Raw genomic sequence first — 21,070 nt, 5'->3', positions numbered from 1 at the left:
GCCACCCTAGGGAAACTTTTTAGACATTTTTTCCCAATTGCCCTCTCCATGAAATATTACTGCCAGATATACTATGTATCTGTGGATATACTGTGGCCCTTTGGAGGACCACTGACCACTGTAATACCTAAGATTTTGTTACCCTCCAAGAACCAATTTCTGTTCCCTCGAGGGCAATATCAGCCCTGTGATAATATTCTCATGCTCTAAACTTTGCAATGGAGGCTTATCAGACTCTGAGTCTCTCAAGAGAGAGGCCTATCTAAGCCAGTAGCATGTTAGAGGCTCAACAACACTGTTTCAGTCTGATTTGGAGTGTACTTCTGATTTCGGTATATATCCACAGGACAAAACTAGTATTGCTTGCTGGGCACTAACAGTTACTGACTGATAAGTCCTGTGATGGAATAGTTACCAAAATACACGTAAAATGAGTATTCCTTACAGAAATTGTTACAACACAGATCTATTTCCTTATATAGCCCAAGAAACTATATGCAGAGTAATTGGTGGGGCAGGGAGAAGTGCAGAAAATATGCATCTGCTCTTTGGAGAAATGGAAATACAGATCTCCCTTGACTTACGTCCTGATAAACCCACTTAAGTTGAAAACATAAAAAATGCATTTAATTCACCTAACCTACTGAATGTCATAGCTTAGCCTCGCCTACCTTAGGTATGCTCAGAACTCTTACATTAGCCTACGGTTGGGCAGAATCACCTAACACAAAGCCTACTCTGTAATAGCATATTGAATATTTCATGTAATTTGTTGATACTATCCTAAGAATGAAAACCAGGATGGGTGTGTGGGTACGGAGCGGTTGTTAAGTGTTTTGGTTGTTGAACCTTGTGATCCCCTGGCTGCCTGGGAGCTGCGGCTCACTACCACCACCTAGCCTCAGGAGAGAGTATCCTCCACATGGCACTAGCCCGGGAAAAGATCCAAATTCCAAAGTCAAAGTACGGTTTCTACTGAAAGCATATTGCTTTCACACCATCGTAAAGTTGGAAATTATTTAGGTGGAACCCTGGTAAGTATAGGATCGTCTGTAATGATACCATAAATGTGGAAGCTTATGTATTTATTCCTCTCCCTCCAAAATAGGTTGGGGGAATTCTTAAATGGTCTTGTCTTAAAATACTGCTGACCTAGGAATCTTATTTGCATTTATTCCTAAGTGTTGTTTTTGAAACTGTTGTTTGAAATAATCTTTTAACCCTTATACTTTTTTAGTATTAAAAATATTTCTGATATCCTAAAATACCTTACCTACTGAAGCACGAACTGTTGTAATATCGTAAGTTTCCAAGGAAAATATGACTTCATCCAGGACTTGAATGCCTTCCTCAGAATTAAAGAGGACTTCATGGTGTTCACTCCCAATGTGATTTGCCACCTGATTATTTAAGAAACATCCACATACTTGTGATTTAAAGAAAAGAATTGCCTTTGAGAAGGAAACATGACAGTAGTTAACAACAGTGAAAAACAAACCAGGCAGAATAAGAGGAAGTGATTCTCCAGGTCACCACACACACAGCCCCGCAGTCAGGTTTCTTGGCCTCCCCCAGTCTCTGCCAGGACTCAACTAAGAGGTAGACAGCCCAACAGCTCTTCCTACTCCAAGACTTCAACCTGACTGTCCAGAGGCTCCCAGTTTGTGTGCCCCCTACACCCCTAAGTTACCCACCTGCTCTCTCTCTAGTCCAACAGGGCCCCACTCTAACCTTAGTCCCCTACTGGCCCTCCAGTAATGCTTTACGTGACATTCAGGATATTATTCCTAAAGGAAATGTCGGCTCCCCCCCTTTATTCTTTGGCTATTTTGGATTCTTTCAGCATTGATCAGCTTGCTTTGAAACTGCATTCTAGCTTTTTCTCCTTCCTTCTACTAAGTTCTTCCAGAGTAGGAACAAGGTCTCCTGAACACTGAATATATATGTACAAGGTCCCCTCTGCCCATAATCCTAACACACGGTGCTTTGTAAAAAATAACAGCTAACGTTTACAAGGTACTTACTACATGCTGTGTTCTAGCCTATGCACTTTATTATTTTTTTTTTTTTAAGATTTTATTTATTTATTTGACAGAGAGAGAGAGAGCGAGAGCAGGGACACAAGCAGGGGGAGTGGGAGAGGGAGAAGCAGGCTTCCCGCGGAGCAGGGAGCCCGATGCGGGGCTCGATCCCAGGACTCTGGGATCATGACCCGAGCCGAAGGCAGACGTTTAACGACTGAGCCACCCAGGCGCCCTAGCCTATGCACTTTATATGAATTATATCATTTTCACCACAAAACTATCCCATTACTATTACTACTATTACTGTTACTCCCCTTACATAAATGAAGAATTACATGGTGGAGGTAGGATTTGAAAACAGCAGTCAGGCTCCAAGCGTGCAGTCGTAACCACTATACCATGTCCTTACATTCAAAAAGAATTATTATCCTAGGGTTTTTATGAGGACTGCACGGACCTTGGTAGAAGTATCCAGAGGACAGCGTACAACACAGTTGATACTCAACAGGCATTTCATTCCATTTTAATATATTTAATTTAAAATAATTACTTGTGTCAACACAGGAACATAAGCATAGAATCATTAATTATTGGCTTGATTTTTATTCTAATACGTCTGTCTTAATTACATAATGGACTGAGATAGTGTCTTACCTTTCTAGCAGCTAGTAAATCAGTACTGTCTTCCATGCCAATTGCAAACGTCTGGAGAGGGTACTGAACATGGGCCTCTTTTAGCTGCTTTAACAGGGTGGCAGCAACCAAACTGGAATCTAAGCCCCCTGTGAGCAAGACCAGAAGTATACTGGTTATGCGCCTTATATAGAGAGGAACAGGTAGGATTTACAATCCTGTTGAGCTCCAAGATTAGCTTTACCATTTAAAATCCCCAAGTTTTATAAATTGAAAATCAACTTTAATCAAAGAAAAAATCTAGCATAGATAAACCAAGATAATGGTTGCAGTATTTGAATTGGCTAAAAAAAAAAAAATCACTAGACACTATTCTAAAGAATGTTTATTAACTCATTCATCCCAATTACAATGTAACCAGACACTGCTATATTACTGAATATTGAATACAGCTTACAGAAAACATTTTCATCCTCTAATGGAGAGAAAGATTAAATCATAAATATTTTATAGTCAAAACCTCAGGGATAGCTACAAATCATTTGCTTAAATATGCATTAAATATAATCAGGCTTTTTAACAGCCTTCACCTGATAAAAGGCAGCCAATCCTTCTGTCTGTCATCAAGCGTTTCTTAATGGCATTATCAAAAAGGATCCGGAGGTTGTTCTTCACAGTTTCTATCTCAAAACCTATAAACACATAAAGTAAACAGTTCCAGAAAACCTTGGGCTGAATTATTTACTGAAACGAGGTACACAATCATCTCTATCTATCATGATATGTGCTCAACCGTGGACTTTGCCAAATCCCAATGCGCCACCTCCCAATTAAACAGGAAATAGCTCTTCAGACCTGAACCATTCCAGTGACATGAAAAGTATCATTTCTTTTTTCCTCTGGGGGAGAAGGGTGGGGAATAGGTGGGTGGGCGTTTGCTCTAGTACCTGGGAAGAGTTTCTCCACATTGTCGTAGAGGGCATGCAGAGGCTCATCTCTACAGTGATGATATTTAACCATTTCCACGGAGGCCACTTTGCCATTTGGCTTTAAATCCAAAACTTCATAGTGTCCCGGGAGAAATGGCTCCACTTTTAAAAAAGGAGTCGTGGAGTGCTTCAGGTTAACAAGACCTACAAATTGGAAAAGATAATTTAACTCAAGATACAATTCACACTTTCACAATTAACTTACCATCCTCTAAATTCCTGTTTATTTTCCCTTTTTAATATAAACACATGTCCATTATATCAGCAAAATAGGGAAAATTAACCCCAATGCTATTATCTACTTACTAGAGAGGTCACAGTGGTACAGAGATATATAGCAAGACTACACTGATTTCTAGTAGTTCAAAGCAATAGGAAAATCTCCAATGTTCAATTTCTTCTCCCTAGCTGAAATTTCAGATCAAGAAAATCTATTTTCTATAATAAATTAAATATAAAAAGAAACGATACATTAAGCAAGGAGATGGACTTGAAATTATTCATTTTACTATATCCTGGCAGTCATTTCTTTGACTGAGGTATTTTAAGAAAACAGCCATGGTTCCTGGACCTTTGACAAGCAAAATGATCCACTATGAGGTACTTTAAAGTCGGACATTAAGAAGTCAGGCATCTACCCCTTAACTAGTTATTATATACTGTGTGTTAATAGTATAATCGAAATCTCCTCAATAGGTTTTCACAGAGAGTAACCAACCTGACGCCACCATGATCTTTGATTCAAAATCAGTGTTACACTGTAAATAGGAACAGCCTATCTAAATGCTCATTATGATTTACAATTTGAGTTTGTCAGCCTGGTAATCTGTCATCATGAATTCAAAGACCAGATTGGACCCAGATCCCATCATAAATGGATCACTGAGGTAGCAGACCTCAACAGAGCCATACAACCCCTATGGGGGATGAGGAGTAATTAAAAAGTTTTAACCAGGAAATCCCATGAACAGATTAGTTTTAGAGACATTATTCTAAAAGCACTGAGAAACAGTCACTTGAAAACTTTTGGATTGCCCACCATGGGATTTGCAAATATGATCTAGAGGACAACACAAAACCAGAGCAATAATGAAAACCTAAAGAAAAATTCTATCATTACCTTTAGCTTCTGAACACACGGCCAAAAATCCATCTTCTGTCATGGCTTTAAACAAAGGCCTGACTCCATAAGTATCTCTGCCCAGGAACACTTTCTTATTGGCAGTATCCAGTAAAATAAATGCAAATACCCCATCCAACATACAAACTGTTTGCTCAATTCCTCCTTTGTCGTATAGATGAAGGATTATCTCACCATCCACTTTGGTCTGGTATTCAAATTCAAAATGTTGTTGCATCTTTTAAAAACAAGAGCAAAATAAACATGTTAGAATCTGTGTTCACTCATTAATAGTTTTTCATTGCAAAGTTGGTTCAATATTTCTACGTTCTATAAGCATGCAGTTCAGTGATTTTTTAGAAGAATCATGGCATTATCAAAATATAACTTGTTTGAAGTCACAATTCTGCAAATTCTTTATAACATAAAGCTAAACCCGTGAAAATTTTAGTTGCATTCTCATAAATGCAACGTATCCAGTCATGTGTAGACAGATAGAAATGTACTTTATATATGTGCTATGTCTATAATACATATATATTTACATCTGTATGTAAGTGAAGCCAATAGGTTGCCCCCAGTTGCCATGACACTAAAAATGTGCTTCCATGCTATAATATTTTAACTTGGGAATATAGTATCAGCTAAGGTTGTTCCAGTTCAGTCTCAAAGACCGGCCTATGAAAATGGAAAGCAAAAGGACAAATACAGGGGCACCTGGGTGGCTCAGTCAGTTAAGTGTCTGCCTTCAGCTCAGGTCATGATCCCAGGTCCTGGGATGGAGCCCCATGTTGGGCTCCCTTCTAAGCAGGGAATCTGCTTCTCCCTCTCCCTTGGCTGCTCCCCCCTGCTTGTGCTCTCTCTACCTCCCTCTCTGTCAAGTAAATAAATAAAATCTTAAAAAAAAAAAAAAAAAAAAAGGACAAACATAGCTGGTACTGTTCCCCCAAAATGAATGATTCTATCACAATGATAAAGACACATGGTCTAAACAAAGCTACTGGCCCCCAGGGGAGGACTGCAATATTCAGTCCTCCTACCACTCCAGTGGCATTAAAGCTACTTCTCACTGAGACACAAAATGACAGGGGAGCGTTAGTAGCCCACATGCCCCAAAGGCACAGCAAAGTGATGGTCATGACCACACCGAGTGCAGAGGGAGAGGGTTAGATCACATGACACCCCGACTCTGTGGCTCTCCATCACACTGCAAACTGTGAGGGTGAGAAGTCCTTGGAGTTGCTCTTTCTGTGAACTTACTCATATTTTTAGCTGATCGTGGAGAGAGAAGAGGTTCACATTAACAAAATGAGGTGGAAATCCTGGATACGTTTAAATATTTAAAACATGTTTCTAAAATTCAAAAAGTAAATCTATGTTTGTATATGTATGACCTATAAACATGCTTCACAATCACACTCTATGATCTGTGAAACTTCTGTCTATAAGCCCTCACAGAACTTCCCCCCAACATGGCGGTTGGCTGCCTCCAGTGACTACAGAGCCATTTCCTGTTCCCTCTCCCTACTCTGAGAGACCATCAGGGGAGATCCTGGCACTAGCAGGTGGGGTTTGGAAGCAGTCTTCTGCTGACCCTTCCGGGTTGAGGCATCTGAAGGATGAATATACCCCAAAGCATTCAGTGATTTCAGTGAGCAACAGCTTCCCCAATCTATCCTCCACTGCCACCAAGTCAGCTGCTCCTTAGCTAAACCCTGCAGGTAAGTTATTGGTTAATGAGTTCCATGTACCACTTTCCACTCTCCTGAAACCACACGGGTAAAAGCTGCACTGAGAGAAAAGCCCCTGTCTCTTGCCCCCATCCAGAAATCACACTGCCCTCTAACTCACTGGTTGGAAGCCCCTGATGCTCCCTGCAGAGAGACTCCTCTCTGCCCCAGCCTTGCCTCAGATTCCTCCCCTCCTTCATTTATTCTTCCTCCATGCCCAGCAAACCTGCAGCTGTCTTTTATTAGTTTAAAAAAAGAAAAAAGGAGGGGCTTTGGAGTTTATGTTGCAGCGGCTTTTATATAAACCTAAAATGGCCATCCTCCTCTCTCGGTACATTTCTGGCTGCCCACGCTGCATAAGCTTAGATGATTGGTAGAAGCAATGGGACATCTATGCTTTTGAAAATACAACATATATGACTAATTTAGAATAAAAATACTTTTGAAATAGTTACCATTTTCTAACTTTTAAATAAAATACATAAAAGCAGCAATGTTGTTCAAGTAAAACAAGGTATTTCCTATGTCATTTAAGGTGGAAGTTGTTAATATTGCCATAATCCAACCCAGCATTCGCGTGTATATGGTACTAACTTGGCTTAGTAAGAAAAAAGTCTTAACTGTTCGCTACCTGTACTCTCACTAGTGTGAAATCCATTCTTATTTTTCCTGTTCACCATTTCATCTCTAAGCACCTAGAAAAATGATGCCTGTGTATAATATGCCCTTAAAAAATACATGAAAGGAATCTGCTGAATATCTACAAAAACTTCTCAAATGAGAAGCCTATTATTAAGAGTATTCCTAAAAGCAGACAACAATGGAAAAGCCATCGTTTAACAGTATTGGTGTTAGGTAGAGGAATGCCCTAATTTTTAAGAGATAACTGCTTATATATTTAGGAGTAAAGTGTCACAATATCTGTAGTATACTGAAATGATTCCACCAAAAAATTGAATGCCTAGGTGTATATACAGAAAGAGAAAAACAAAGCAAATATGGCAAAACATTAACAGTTATACAATCTAGGTTCTCATTGTTTTGTGTTTTTTTAGTATGTTTGAAATTTTCAAAATGAAAAGCTGGGGAGGAAGGTGGCAAACAAAAAATTACTTGGAAATTTTAGATTAAAAAAATGTATGAAACACTGGCCAAATAATTCCAGATTGGAAGGCTCTTAGCCAATGTGGCTTCCTGGGGTCAGAATTTCCACCGTCTCACCACTCTCACCCTGAGTAAGCCTTCCCTAGATTAGAAAGCTGTTCCAAATTTAATGCTGCTAGAAAATCACTTCTTACACTCCGTTGCACTTGGCCATCCTTCTGTCTTGTCGTTCTGTTCAGTATGCAGACGCAGTGCATATCGTAAGGGCAGCATTATATAAAAGCTACAAGTATGATGACCTCCAAACTATTAAACTCTATACCTGCCCTAAAATCCTCCAGTCTCATGGCTCTTAGAATGATATTCCAACACCATCTTACCAACTCCTAAGTCCTGCTTGATCGGGTTCTGCCCACCCTCCCAGCCCCACCTTGCCCATCTTACCCCTTGTTCACATCTGACAATCCCAGGGCTGCTTCCTGCCTCAGGCTTCTATACATGCTATTCCCTCTGCATGAAAAGTTCTTCCCAGCCCCGCTAGTTATCACAGTCCATTAGGTCTCGGTTCAAGTGTCAGTTCCTCCAGAGGCCTTCTCTGACCACACTTCCCGACACTGGATCTCCCGTATCAACCATTTTTTCAGAATACTTATCATATGTATAAGGATTTTTTTTGGTCTTTGATTTTTAATGCAATAAGCTCCATTAGAGCGCAGATCTACCTCTCATACTTACTACTATATCCCCAGCACCAAACACGGGCTCTAATTAATATTCAAATTCATAATAGGAAAAAAAAATGCTGAGAGTTAAAGAATTATAATCCTCGTTTTTTCTTTTTTTTTTGTTTTGTGACCAGCTCATTTGACCTCTTTGTGCATCAGTGCATCATCTTTATAACTGGAGCAAATGAGATAATGAACATGGAAACAGTCTGAGAAGTAAAAAACTTTATACAAAATATATAAAAATTATAACCAACTAGCTCTGAGGTTCAATCACATCCAGATACCTTCTGGTTTTGTTTTATTTACCTTCTTGTGGTTGTAGATTTCACCGTTGTAACAGAGCCACAAATAAGGATATTTCTTTACTCGAATTGGCTGCATTCCAAACAGCTGGTCAACCACTGCCAACCGATGAAATCCAAAGCAGCAGTTGGTGTATCCATTGACATTCTCAAAACGAAATGCATCTGGACCCCTGTGTGCAATCTTCATAGCACTCAGACACTGCACTGAAAGGCAGTCATCACTACCAAAGAGGGCCCAAATCCCGCACATGGTGCAATGGAGCTATGAGTTTTCTATGGAGAAAAGAGTAGGCCTGTTAAATATTTAATACCCAATCCAAGTCTGTATTAAATCTTGATTCCAAAAACTGCTATAAACCACTTCAAAGACTGACATTTAAACTATCTTGTCCACAGCAATTTTCCATTAGGTTGGCAGGCACACAGGAGTTGAGAATGATTTAATTCACGTACAAGTATTCAGAAAAGATGCATGACCTTTCCATCTAGCCAACGGTAGCAATTTGGCACCTTGTCAAAGCTGGCATCTCTCCCACCTTGGGATTTGGCCAGCTAGAGCTGGGGGGAGTCAGGTCACATTCGAGGTTTACTTCCAAGAGGCAGATAACAGATGCAGGCTGGCTCCAACCTAGTGAGAGATCCCTGTCCCTCTCTCTTCATCTCAGGACCTCAGAAGCCCTCAAAAATCCAAGAGACTCCCCATATTACTACTACAGTCCCCACTCAGGTCTCTTTGACAATTAAATGTCCTGTCTTTACCTGTAGTAACTACACATTGAGACTAGCGGGTAAAAAAGATCATACATACTGCTCAGGTGCTATGTTAAGATACACAGCTATTATAAGCATTTCACAACTTCTCACGTACCTTTAAGTGATTTATTCAAACGTGATGAAAGAAATTCTAAAGAGAAAAAAGAAAGGCATGTTATCTGATATCAGATATCTTGGCTGTATAATAAAAAAACATTTTACATTGACAGAAATACATAATGTTCACCATCCAAATGTCCTAAATGACAAAAATGTTCTAAAATATTTTTGTCTCTAAGTTGCCTTGGTTCATAAGAAAGCAAAGTGGGTGGGACATAAATGGCAACAACATCTCTGAAAAACAATTTGGCCATCCCTATAGGCCAAGAAACAAACAATTCCTATGAATGTTACCTTGCAATTTCATATTCTCAACTGTGAAATAAAGAGCTGTTTTATTTGGATGCTGCCAGCTCAAAACAGTTATTTTACCAAAATATCTCAAACTCAGACACTTATTTGGGTATTTTTAAATGCAAATTTGCAGCAAATGCCTAATTTGGGACAAAAATCATCAAGAAAATATATATATTCAAGTTACACCAATCACTTTGGGCAATCCTCTGAGGGAGTTTGTATCTAAATGAACCAAAGCTTTGTTTAGCCTTTTAATGAGACCACATCAAACTAACAAAAAATAATAGTGACTCAAACAACTTGGAATTGAAGTAGCACATGCCCTATGCAGTCCCTTCCATGCACTTGGCCAAATAGCCTCTAATGAGATATTTGAGATATAGCGGGGAAATACACTTAGATTGAAGTGAGATTGCTACTAATAAGCCATGTATGGTTCCTCTATACCAGTTAAAAATGGGCTAAGAAAGTGCTCTGAAAATCACAAGAGATCATTAGTTAATCATTTACCTAAGTCTTCCTAATGCCGATTAGTGAATCCCATTATTAGGCCTGCTATAAGGAACACACCCTAAGCACTAAAATAGAGGGGAAAGAAGGGGAACACACATTAGTGAAGCACACTTAACTTCAGCAGGAAAAAGCAAACTAAAAACTGTTACCTCTTTTTGTTGGAATCAGGCTTACTTGCAAAGGTCCTATTTGCAATGCTTTCTCCTACTGCTATTACCTGCTCCCTGTAATTTTCTGTATTTACTCATAAACTTCTAGAACAGTGCTGTCCAGCAGAAATGTAAGCTAAATGTGGAATTTTAAAAAATATTAGTAGCCCCATTAAAAAAGTAAAGAGAAAAAGGACAGATAACTTTAAATATATTTTAACACAATGTACCAAAAAAAGTATTTCAACAAATCAGTTTAAAAAATTATTGACAAAATACTTTACATTGCCTTTCTCTATTAAATCGTCAACATCTGGTGTTTTACACTCACACCACACCTTAATTCGGACTAGTCAGCATTTCAAGTTCTCAATAGTTACAGGTGGACTGAATTGGACAGTGCTGCTTCCCTGCATTTGATTTCGATGGCTGCTTACCAACTAAAAACTTCACCATATTGTTTTATTTTTACATTAAGGTATCAGCAACCAACTCCTGGACAGGTTCAAGGCCTAAGTTACTTTTAATTAATCTTACAGCAATGCGGTCAATGAAAAAAAAGTTATGAGTGCTTTTTAAATTGTTAGTCAAGGCACCCAGGACAATGGCCCATGAAGAAATAATATAGACCAAGGGCCCAGCAGAAAACTGAGCTTTTATTCAAAATAGTAACATTAATCTGAAACCAGCCCTACAGAATAGTTATCCACTGAGAAAGAAATGTTAGTTCTTTTGCTTTTTTCCATACCGCTTCGCCTGTCGCCCTGAACAGATCTCTTATAGGCGGGGTTTGTTCATCAAGTCACTTGTTGAGTCTCGCAGTCTGGGGGGAGGGGGGCAGGGGGAGGAGAGGGGAGCCAAAAGGTGGGGGGAGCCAGAGGTGAGGGGCTAAGTACAGACCCTTAGGCTTTGACCGACAGGCGGGAGATCGGGACCAAGCAACTGTGCGGCCCGAAACTCCTACTGCACCCCAGCCACGTGCACCCTCTGGCCGGTCCACCGTAGGGCCGCCGGACTGCGAAAATTTCCACAGGCTTCCACGCAATATAATAAAAAATTGTAAAATTTACAAGGGCCAAGTGGGCCGCAGCCCAGTCTCGCCTCGGTCTTTCACTTGATCCCTCCAACCGAAGACCTAGACCCTAGGTCTCTCCTCCCAGCTTGCTCCCAGGTGCGCAACAATCGGCCCGCCCCCTTTACCGGCAGGAGCCGCAGAGCCGGCTGGCCGCCTGCAGCCGCTTCTGCCCACCGGTGTGGGGCGAGACTGCAGCGCCACCTCCTCCTCCTCCTCCTTCTTCCTCCCTCCCTCCCTCTCTCTCTCTCTCTCTCTCTCTCTCCCCCCTCCCCCCGGGGGCGGCCCCGGGGCACGCTGGGAGGGCGCTGCGCTGGGCAGCAGAGCCTGGCTTACCCGGGCTTAGGTGGATGGAATGGAGGAGAGTTGCCAGGTAGGGGCTGCAGCCTGCGGGCGGGGCGGCGGGCCTCCTCTGACTTTATACCGGCCTAGCTCCTGTAATGATCGAGGGAAGTTTCATCATGTCTGTGAGGACCAACCAGCGCGCAGGGGCGTGGCCCACAATGCAGACCTTGGCTGGGCGGAGGAGGAGCGGGGAGCAAGGAGGAACTGCTCCCTCCCGGCTCCTTGAAGTGTTAGTGCGCCTGCTGAAGGAAAGCCTCAGAGGTGTAGCCAGGTGCCCCACTGACACCTAGGGTTACCTTAGCTGCTGTTCTGACCGATTAGGGGGTCTTCTGCACTTGGTTTGTTTTTTGGGAAATCCTCACCAAATGCAGCAGATCTCCCTCATCTCCTTAATTGCAAAGTTTTTAAGTACAGGTATCCCCTGCTTTTCTAAAGTTCATGTTATGCCACTTTGCTTTTACAGAAGACCCACATTAGTACGCGTTTTTGCTACCTGAAAGAAATCCAAAGAGGATTTTTGCTTTTAGGGGGAAAGGCGAGAAACGAAAATAGCGTTCAGTATTTAATTTGCAGCCAGCCATTACAGAGGCACCTTGGATGGAGCAGCAGGAAGGGCACTCCGCGTTCCTTCCCCAGAACTACACTGAGCATCAAGGTGCCATAGCTTTGAACAGTGCCTGTGAGCATCTGTGCTTGCTCTCTGTTGATTTTGTGCATTCATTAGCAGGATGTGTCCTAAGGTATCAGAAAGGCCTAAGAGAGGTTATTTTTGGGGTCTGAGAAAACTCAAATTCTCCATGTAAATTCATGGTAACTGCTTCTTCATTTTTGGTGCTTTCGGCCTATGAAATGTTTCGTAGGAACACTACTTTGAGTTAACAGGGAAACCTGTACTTTTCTCCATAACTACTAAGAGAGCATCTGATACTTAGATGTAGATCTACAAAGAAGTATCTGTTCGATTAATAAATAAGGGGGCAGATGGGAAGAGCTGGAAGGATATCATCTTTTTATTAATTACGAGGTAGATTTCACTATGTCTTCTACCTCAGACATAATTAAATTTATCCATCCTCTGGATATACAGCTCAGTGTATTTGTATTTTGTGTTGGATCATCATTAAACTTGTGATGTGGTTATATTCTCCTTCAGCTAGATTGTCACCTTCCTGGTTGTGTTGACTTCACCTTTTGAGTCTCATTATCAGCTCAATGGATACCACTGGGTAGATTCTCAAAACTCTATTCAATTCAATTCAATTCTTCGTCATATTTTGTCATTGACAAATGTCACTTTCAGGAAAGGATGGAGTTCCAGTCTGAATTTTACCACTAACTACTTCTATGAACATAGGGATGTCCTATCACCTCTCTCGTTTCCATCTTTGAAAGGAAATGAGAGATTACCAGGGTCATTCCAGCCCTGAAATTCTAAGCACTAAAGTGATGAGCATTCTTTAGAGCCATAGCACCCAAGAAGGAAATTTTTTTCATCCCCACAATATCAGTCTTTTTGAAACTCAAAATAACTTTGCAATCTGAATATTTCTACATTAGGCCAGTTAGAATTATCCAAATTCACTCACCTGATACTTGTAGATCCAGGATGTGAAATCGGGTTTGCCTGGATCCACAGGACATGCTCTTCTGATCATATTCTGTCTGTGGACTAGCTTGACAAGAAGAGCTGGGTCATACCAGAGACACTGACAGAAGAGCAAGGAGCTGACATAGCCTCTCTTCTTTTTGCTAAATATGAATGATTTACATTCAAGATTAAATATATTTTCTTTTCCAGATTTCCTCCCCACTCCTATATTGGAGCATTACCCTAAAATTAGACCTTTCTCCTTTTTATTATCTGCACTGAGAGTTTGAAAGGGAAAACTGTCCATTTTAAAGGCTTCGTTGAACTGGTACCAGTACTGCCCTCAAATTTGTTATGCAATACAGGGAAAGAGTTGTCCTCAGAAACCAATTTTTTTCTTTTTTTTTTTTAATATACATTTTTATTTTAATTCCAGTTAGTTAACATACAGTGTTATTTCAGGTGTACAATATAGTAAGTCAACACTTCCATACATCACCCTGTGCTTCTTAATCCCTACCATCTACTTACCCCATTCTGCTGCCCACCTCTGCTCTGTTACCATCAAATTGTGCTCTGTAATTAAGAATCTTTCTTGATTTGTCTCTCCAACTTATTTTTTCCCTTGTTTCTTAAATTCCACATATGAGTAAAATCACATGGTATTTGTCTTTCCCTCTCACTTAGCATACTACTCTAACTCCATCCATGTCATTGCAAACAGCAAGATGTCATTCTTTTTTACAGCTGAATAGTATTCCATTGTATATGTACCACATCTTTCTTATCCATTCATCAGTCTATGGACACTAAGGTTGCTTCCATATCTTGCCTATTATAAATAATGCTGCTATAAACATAGGAGTGTATGTAACCCTTTGAATTCTTGTATTCTTTGGGTGAATACTCAGTAGTGTGACTGCTAGATCATAAGGTAGTTCTGTTTTTAACTTTTTGATGAACCTCCATACTCTTATCCACAGTGGCTGCACCCGTTTGCATTCCCACCAATAGACGTGAGTGTTCCTTTTTCTCCATATCCTTGCCAACACCTGATGCTTATTGTGTTGTTGATTTTGGCCATTCTGACAGGTGTGAGGTGGTATCTCACTGTAGTTTTGATTTGCATTTCCCTGATGGTAAGTGGCAAACATCTTTTCATGTGTCTGTTGGCCATCTGGATGTCTTCTTTGGAGAAATGTCTGTTCATGTCTTTTGCCCATTTTTAATTGGATTATTTTGTTTTTGGGTGTTGAGTTGTATAAGTTCTTTATATATTTTGGATACTAACCCCTTTAATGGATATATCATTTGCAAATATCTTCTCCCATTCTGTAGGTTGCCTTTGGTTGATTGCTTCCTTTACTGTGCAGAAGCTTTTCATTTTGATGCAGTCCCAATAGTTTATTTTTGCTTTTGCTTCCCTTTCCTCAGGAGACCTATCTTGAAAGAAGTTGCTATGGCCTATGTCAAAGAAATTAGTGCTGGTGTTCTCTTCTAGGATTTTTATGGTTTCACATCTCTCATTTAGGTCTTTAATCCATTTTGATTTTATTTTTGTGTATAGTGTAAGAAAGTGGTCCAGTTTCTTTCTTTTGTATGCTGCTGCCCAGTTTTCCCAACACCATTTGTTGAAAAGACTGTACTTTTCCCATTGAATATTCTTTCTTGCTTTGTTGAAGATTAATTGATCAAATAATTAGGGGTTTGTTTCTGGGCTTTCTATTCTGTTCTGTTGATCTATGTGTCTATTTTTTGTGCCAGTACCATACCGTTTTGACTACTACAGCCTTGAAATGTAACTTGAAGTCCAGAATTATGATGCCTTCAACTTTGCTTTTCTTTTTCAAAATTGTTTTTGATATTCAGGGTCTTTTGTGGTTCCATATAAATTTTAAGGTTATTTTAGTTCTGTGAAAAATGCTATTGGTAGTTTGATAAGGATTGCATTAAATGTGTAGATTGCTCTGCGTAGTATAGACATTTTAACATTTGTTCTTCCAAATACTGAGCATGGAATATCTTTCCATTTTTTTGTGTGCATCTTTGATTTCTTTCATCAGTGCTTTACAGTTTTCAGAGAAGAGGTGTTTCACCTCTTTGGTTAGTTTATTCCTAGGTATCTTATTATTTTGGGTGCAATTATAAATGGGATGGTCTCAGAAACCAATGCCTAAGGCCTAAAATTTCTTGACAAAACATAAACCAAGTTGATACACAAAGTCAAAATATATTAGTGGTTCCTAAACATTTTAAGTACAAGATTCCTTTTAGAATCACGGAAAAGTTTCTCTTGACCTGACCCCACAAAATAGTATGTTTTTAGTATTCCTTTGATAGAGAAAACATAGCACCATGATTAAAAACAAAATAAAACAAAAACAAAACCAACAAGATATCAAGACTTCATACCACTCTTAAGTAAATTTGTATTTTATTAGTCACATCAGCACCAAAATAAACTGATAAATAGTAAAATGTGTAAGCCACACTGAGATCAGACTACAGTCAATGCTCACAGAGTACACAGGTTCGCTATCCCCCCATGATACACTCCCGACTAGTTTACGACTGCCAAGAATATAAATTCCACACAGAGCACATAGTGAACCACTTAGTAATTGACAGGCAAGAGCAACGATGGTAGATGACTAAGTTCTAAGGTTCCTTATTGCCCTAAAGTCTTGAGCAAATTATGATTTTGCTGTATCCTAATCTACATAATAGGTCTGAAACCTGAGAACAGTCTGGGAAAGGAGGTCTTCTATTCACATTTTACAAATATAAAACTAAGAATCAGAGAAGGATTTAGCCAAACAGTCTGGATTAAATCATCAAGAACTGTATAAAACCCAGAGCACATTTCCTTTACCACCCTGTCTGTAGTGGAAGACAGATACTTGGTATGTTATCTAGTGTTGTTGGTTGTTCTGAGTATCTTCTACCTGTACATCCAGAGACGCTCCATCCTTTCCCACTTCACTTTGTGTCCTGCTCCCTTATCCTCCTCTTCTCATGGAGGGAGACACAGAGGGCAGAAGGGAGAAGTCTCAGGGTAGTCCTTCCCCTGACTCCTTCACTACAAAATTGCTCTCCTAAAGCCCACAGCTTCTGCCTCTGCCTCCATAACCACCTTCTCCTCAGATTCCAACGACTGTTCCTTCTCCCCTTTAGGCCTACCCCTAGGGTACTGAACCATCTTGCTTTTCCTGTATCCTGCCCACACTTCTGTAATTACTGTCAGTTGGAGTGTGACATCTGCTTCCTATCAGAACCCTACGCAGTACATCGATCTAGGACGTAATGGAGGATGCTGTGGATTTAACTAGAGTAGAAAATGATTCATAGCCTCTCTTAATTATTGGACACAAATGAGAACCCAGTTATGTTGGCCTGTTTTCCCACATCTTATCCACCCCTGTATTGAAACCTAACTCTAAAAGGAACCTGGGAGCATTTAACTTTTTTTGAACTGAGTCACTGAGGAATCAAATAAAACCCTCCTCTGTCAAGTAAAACCTTTAGGCTAGTTCCCCATCCCAAAAGTGTAACCGACAACACAAGAATGCACTTGTTCAGCCCTAAGAGCATTAATTAAAGTTTTTAAAATTCTTTTAAAGAACTACTAAATTGGTTTTTCTCAATGAGTTTGTTTTTGGGTATTTTGTAGATTGATCCATTTTCTAGAATTAAAAAAATATATAGTAATAAGACAAGCACATAATGGTAGCTGTCCTTTGGTATTCATTGATTGAAAAAATGTACATAATAATAAAAAAGCTTCATTGATATTAAAACACCTTAAAATAAGGTTGCATTTTATTCAACCTAATATACCTTTGGAAAAGTGTTTGTTGATGAGTTTGACATGTTTATTGTCTTTAGAAAATGCTATAAAACCATTCAGATTTACCGACCCCTATCCTACCTCCAAAGCTACCCAGGAGCCCATGATGCACACATTAGGTAACACTGAATTAGAGGTTCAACTAGTTTACCAGCCCATCCCATCTCACCCTCCAAAATAGAAAATGCTTCTGGAGCAGGCCATGTGGCGAGCACTTCCCTAAACACCAGATGAGTTATCAGCAATAGTTCCTCCTTTAGATCCCAGTAACCAGAGCCATTGAGTTTTCCACTGGACATGATCTTGCCCACTTAGGGAGGAATTTAGGATGACACCATGGGTGAGCTCTCAAGGTACAGGATGGAGTCAGAGGGAGACAAAAATGTAGCTGGAGCCTCCATTTGATCTCTTGCCCTGTCCCATAAATGTTAGCCACGGGCCTTCTTAGCAGCCTATGATTCTATTTCTCTGCTGTTTGACCTATTTTTTATGATTTTTTTTAAATCAGGTGTTGAAATGCAATTTGAAATAGGACTTCTGATCTTTACTTCTATATCCTCTACTTTCCTTCTAATTTCATAGGATCCCCCTGATACCTACATTTAAATCTGTAGGTTAAACAGTAATATGGAAAATTCTGAAAATTCCAAATTCCAGAAAAACTCATCTATCGTGATACTATTTTATTTGTCACTCTAAGATATGTTACTTAGCCTCAGGACAACAAAAAAGGGAATATTAACATGGGTTGTGTGCATATGTGTTTTGTAGAACCACAGATTTTATAAAACTGGGAACTATCTACTCTTTCAACAAAACATTTATATAGTCCCCAATACAAGAAGACTGGTATATAAAAAGGAAGAAGAAAACACTGGTAAAGCTGAAAAAAATGAGAGTCTCTCCTCTGAAAGATTAAAAAAAACTTACTGGGAAGTTCCACTAATTTAGAATCAGAATAACTGATTTAAAGAAGAGTAGAGTGTATTGAACATAGAAAATACTATTCAGAGTTGACCTTGCACAGCAGATGACATGTGAGAAGAGACTGATATTTAAGATAATAATATTAACAGTCATTTATTGGATACCTCCTAGCTGCAATGTATTTCACATAAGTGTTTTTCTATTCTGTACACAAACCATGGAGAATAATTATTCTTCTTTTGACAGTTAAAGAAGTGGCTCGAGAATATAAATTAACATACCCAACACCAAACAGTTATCAAATGGCTGAGCCAATGGCCTCAAACCCAGCGTGATGACTTGAGAACTTCCATGCCTGCCCCAGAAGTTGCTCAGCAAGCCAACCAGGTAGAGAGAACCCTTCCAAGAAATGGCAGTAAGACATGAAAGGTCTCAGTGTGTCCCTAAAATCAGCTAGAGGAAGTACAGTTGGCCCTTGAACAACACTGGTTTGAACTATGTGGACCCACTTATACACAGATTTTTTTTATTATACAGTACTGTAAATGTATTTTCTCTTCCTTATGGTTTCCTTAACATTTTATTTTCTCGAGCTACTTTATTGTGAGAATACAGTATATGACACATACAACATACAAAATATGCGTTAATTGGCTATTTGTGCTATTGGGAAAGTCAACAGTAATCTATTAGTAGGTAAGTTTTGGGGGAGTCAAAAGTTATACCAGATTTTCCACTGTGTGGGGCAGTCAGTGGAGCACCTAGGGCCCAGGTTGTTTAAAAGTCAATGGTACATAGAACAAGTGGAAAAAGCCAATGAAGAGAAAAAGATTCCATTTTAAGAGAGCAAAAGTAAATGGAGCAGGGCAGCCACACGAAATGGGCAGAATGCATGCATTTAAAGAAAAAAGATTATTCTTACTTTTAGGACAGGAGAGGGAGAAAGAATGGTGGTGTGTTATAGGTAAGCCTAAAGAAAAAGGAAAGAGAAGTAGAGAGAAAATAAACAAGACAAATTAAGTATATCAATGATGAAAAATAAGCACTATGGAAAAGAAAAGAAATGGGGGGGATTATAATTTTTAGAAGAATTTGTACTTACAGGCCTCTGTTTTCTCTAAGAAATAGAAGGAAGGCATGTTGTCTATGGTACTAAAAGGTTTGGGATGTGGTGACGGTGAACTTTGAAATAACAGCCAAATGTCAACAAAAGTTGATGAGAGGGAAAAAAAAAATGGTTGGGCAACATGGAGGTCCAGCATGGGAGGACACCATAAACATGAATGTGACTGGGGCAATAAGGGAGGGCATATTCTCCAACCACAATCACATAGGGCAATCCAAGATTTGGGGTCAAGGCATGGAGGGGAATGGATCCAGGATCTGGGTTGAGCAGCACATGTGTAGAACACAGATAAGCAGGCATGGGAATGTGCACCCTATGTGCGTTGGTGGGGACAGTCCTTTCGGTAAACGCTGTTACTGTTCACAAATATTCAGTGCCCCTCTGTGGGGGAGGGTTATATCATTTCTAGCCCATTGACATAAGGTTTAGCCATGTGACTGGCTATTGCCAATGAAATGTGAGAAGTGACAGAAACTTAGGAGCCACTGTTATGGTTCACCACATCCTCTCCCTCCCTCTGCCAGGAACCTGGCAGTGTTCCAGAGGCAGGCAACTCCACCAACCCAGAACGAAGGGTGGAGAGGGACCACAGCCTACCTGTGATCCACATGTAGTTTTCTGGTTACAAGTGTCTGAAATTTGGGGGTCATTTGTAACTGCAGCATAATTCAGTCTAACCTGACAAGCAAAGCTTGAATGTTTTAAGTTGGAAGGGAAAGTAGTAAAGTCAGAAGTTAGTTAATATATCAAAAGACTAACAGGGGCTAAAGGATTACAGGCTTGGTTTGTAGGCTAGGGAAGTATAGGAATAGAAAAAATAGATAAACTGGATATTTTTATGGAAAAGGAATGTATAATTTTAAAGTGTAAAATAAAATAGTGAATGCAAGATTACCTATCCCAGTTTCCTGAACACAATAGGCATTAAGGAAACAAAGGTCCTGCCCAAACAGAATTCCCCTGTGCCTTACCAGACTAAGTCCTGTCTGGTCAAGATGTTTATTTATTAGATTAGGTATTAGCAGCCCTGGAATAAAAGGCCCCCTCCCAAACAGAGTCAAACAGCAAGTCTTGCAGCTTGATAAAAACATCCACCCTTCTCCCAATGCCTCTCCTACTGCATTGCACCCCAGGCCACTGGGGTCCTTGTTCTTAAACAGACAGAGGTATATAGGGTTTTTTAGCTGCTGAAAGTTGGCCTTGTGGCTAGAAACCAGATTTACCCCTTTTCCTTCTTGTGGAAGTTATGCATATTTAGGTCATCAGGGCACAAAATCATAGTTGAATTTCTTCATTAAACTAACAATGTATATGGAGCACCTACTGTATTTGGGAACATGGAGCTTACATTCATGGTACAGAGGAACAGGAAAAATCAACAAGATACCTAAGTGCAATACATAGGTAAGGGTAAATAAGTACTATGGAGAAAAACAGAGCAAAGAAGGAAGAACATCATACTACAGCCCTGTTGTTGCAACAGAGTTATCATATCACTCTATCACCTTTGTCTTATATTTGGTTTCCCCATTTAGTAAAATATTCTGAGCATGTCTCCAGGATGAAGCTGAACCAGAGTTCACATTTCTTAGTTGAAGTTCCCCAGAAGAGAGTCATCCAGTAGTCCCTGAGGACTTCTCAGATATGCTCAATTCTCCCACCACATTCAGCCATTACTATTCTAAATAATGACCACCAAA

The 21,070-nt window shown here is 39.8% G+C and overlaps 1 protein-coding gene and 1 long non-coding RNA gene across 4 annotated transcripts in view; one reads left to right on the top strand and one right to left on the bottom strand.

Annotated features, from left to right (window-relative positions):
* ASNS (asparagine synthetase (glutamine-hydrolyzing)) overlaps window positions 1-13,595 on the bottom strand; it is a 17,363-nt gene extending 3,768 nt beyond the window's left edge. Inside the window, exons 1-10 of one of the 3 annotated variants that reach the window (XM_031039480.2) lie at window positions 13,469-13,584; window positions 11,874-11,972; window positions 10,314-10,381; window positions 9,502-9,537; window positions 8,635-8,906; window positions 4,767-5,004; window positions 3,605-3,790; window positions 3,248-3,349; window positions 2,679-2,806; window positions 1,274-1,400 (exon numbers count right to left, since the gene is read on the bottom strand). In XM_031039480.2, coding sequence (XP_030895340.2) covers window positions 1,274-1,400; window positions 2,679-2,806; window positions 3,248-3,349; window positions 3,605-3,790; window positions 4,767-5,004; window positions 8,635-8,883 — 1,030 coding nt within the window. In that variant the 5' untranslated portion in view covers window positions 8,884-8,906; window positions 9,502-9,537; window positions 10,314-10,381; window positions 11,874-11,972; window positions 13,469-13,584. Of the gene's footprint in view, window positions 1-1,273; window positions 1,401-2,678; window positions 2,807-3,247; window positions 3,350-3,604; window positions 3,791-4,766; window positions 5,005-8,634; window positions 8,907-9,501; window positions 9,538-10,313; window positions 10,382-11,665; window positions 11,739-11,873; window positions 11,973-13,468 lie in introns of those variants that run through there. The other 2 variants (XM_006743632.3, XM_031039483.2) reach the window with 2 other exon arrangements.
* The window catches only part of LOC145716558 (uncharacterized), a 29,660-nt gene that overhangs the window by 5,939 nt on the left and 2,651 nt on the right, over window positions 1-21,070 (top strand). The gene's annotated exons all lie outside the window — the stretch shown is intronic.

This window comes from Leptonychotes weddellii, chromosome 12 (genome assembly GCF_054177405.1).
Source record: "Leptonychotes weddellii isolate Sample4059 chromosome 12, ASM5417740v2, whole genome shotgun sequence".
In the NCBI taxonomy this organism is placed as follows: Eukaryota; Metazoa; Chordata; class Mammalia; order Carnivora; family Phocidae; genus Leptonychotes; species Leptonychotes weddellii.
The sequence above is the reverse complement of the archived record's forward strand: the minus strand, read 5'-3'. Positions and strand labels throughout refer to the sequence as shown.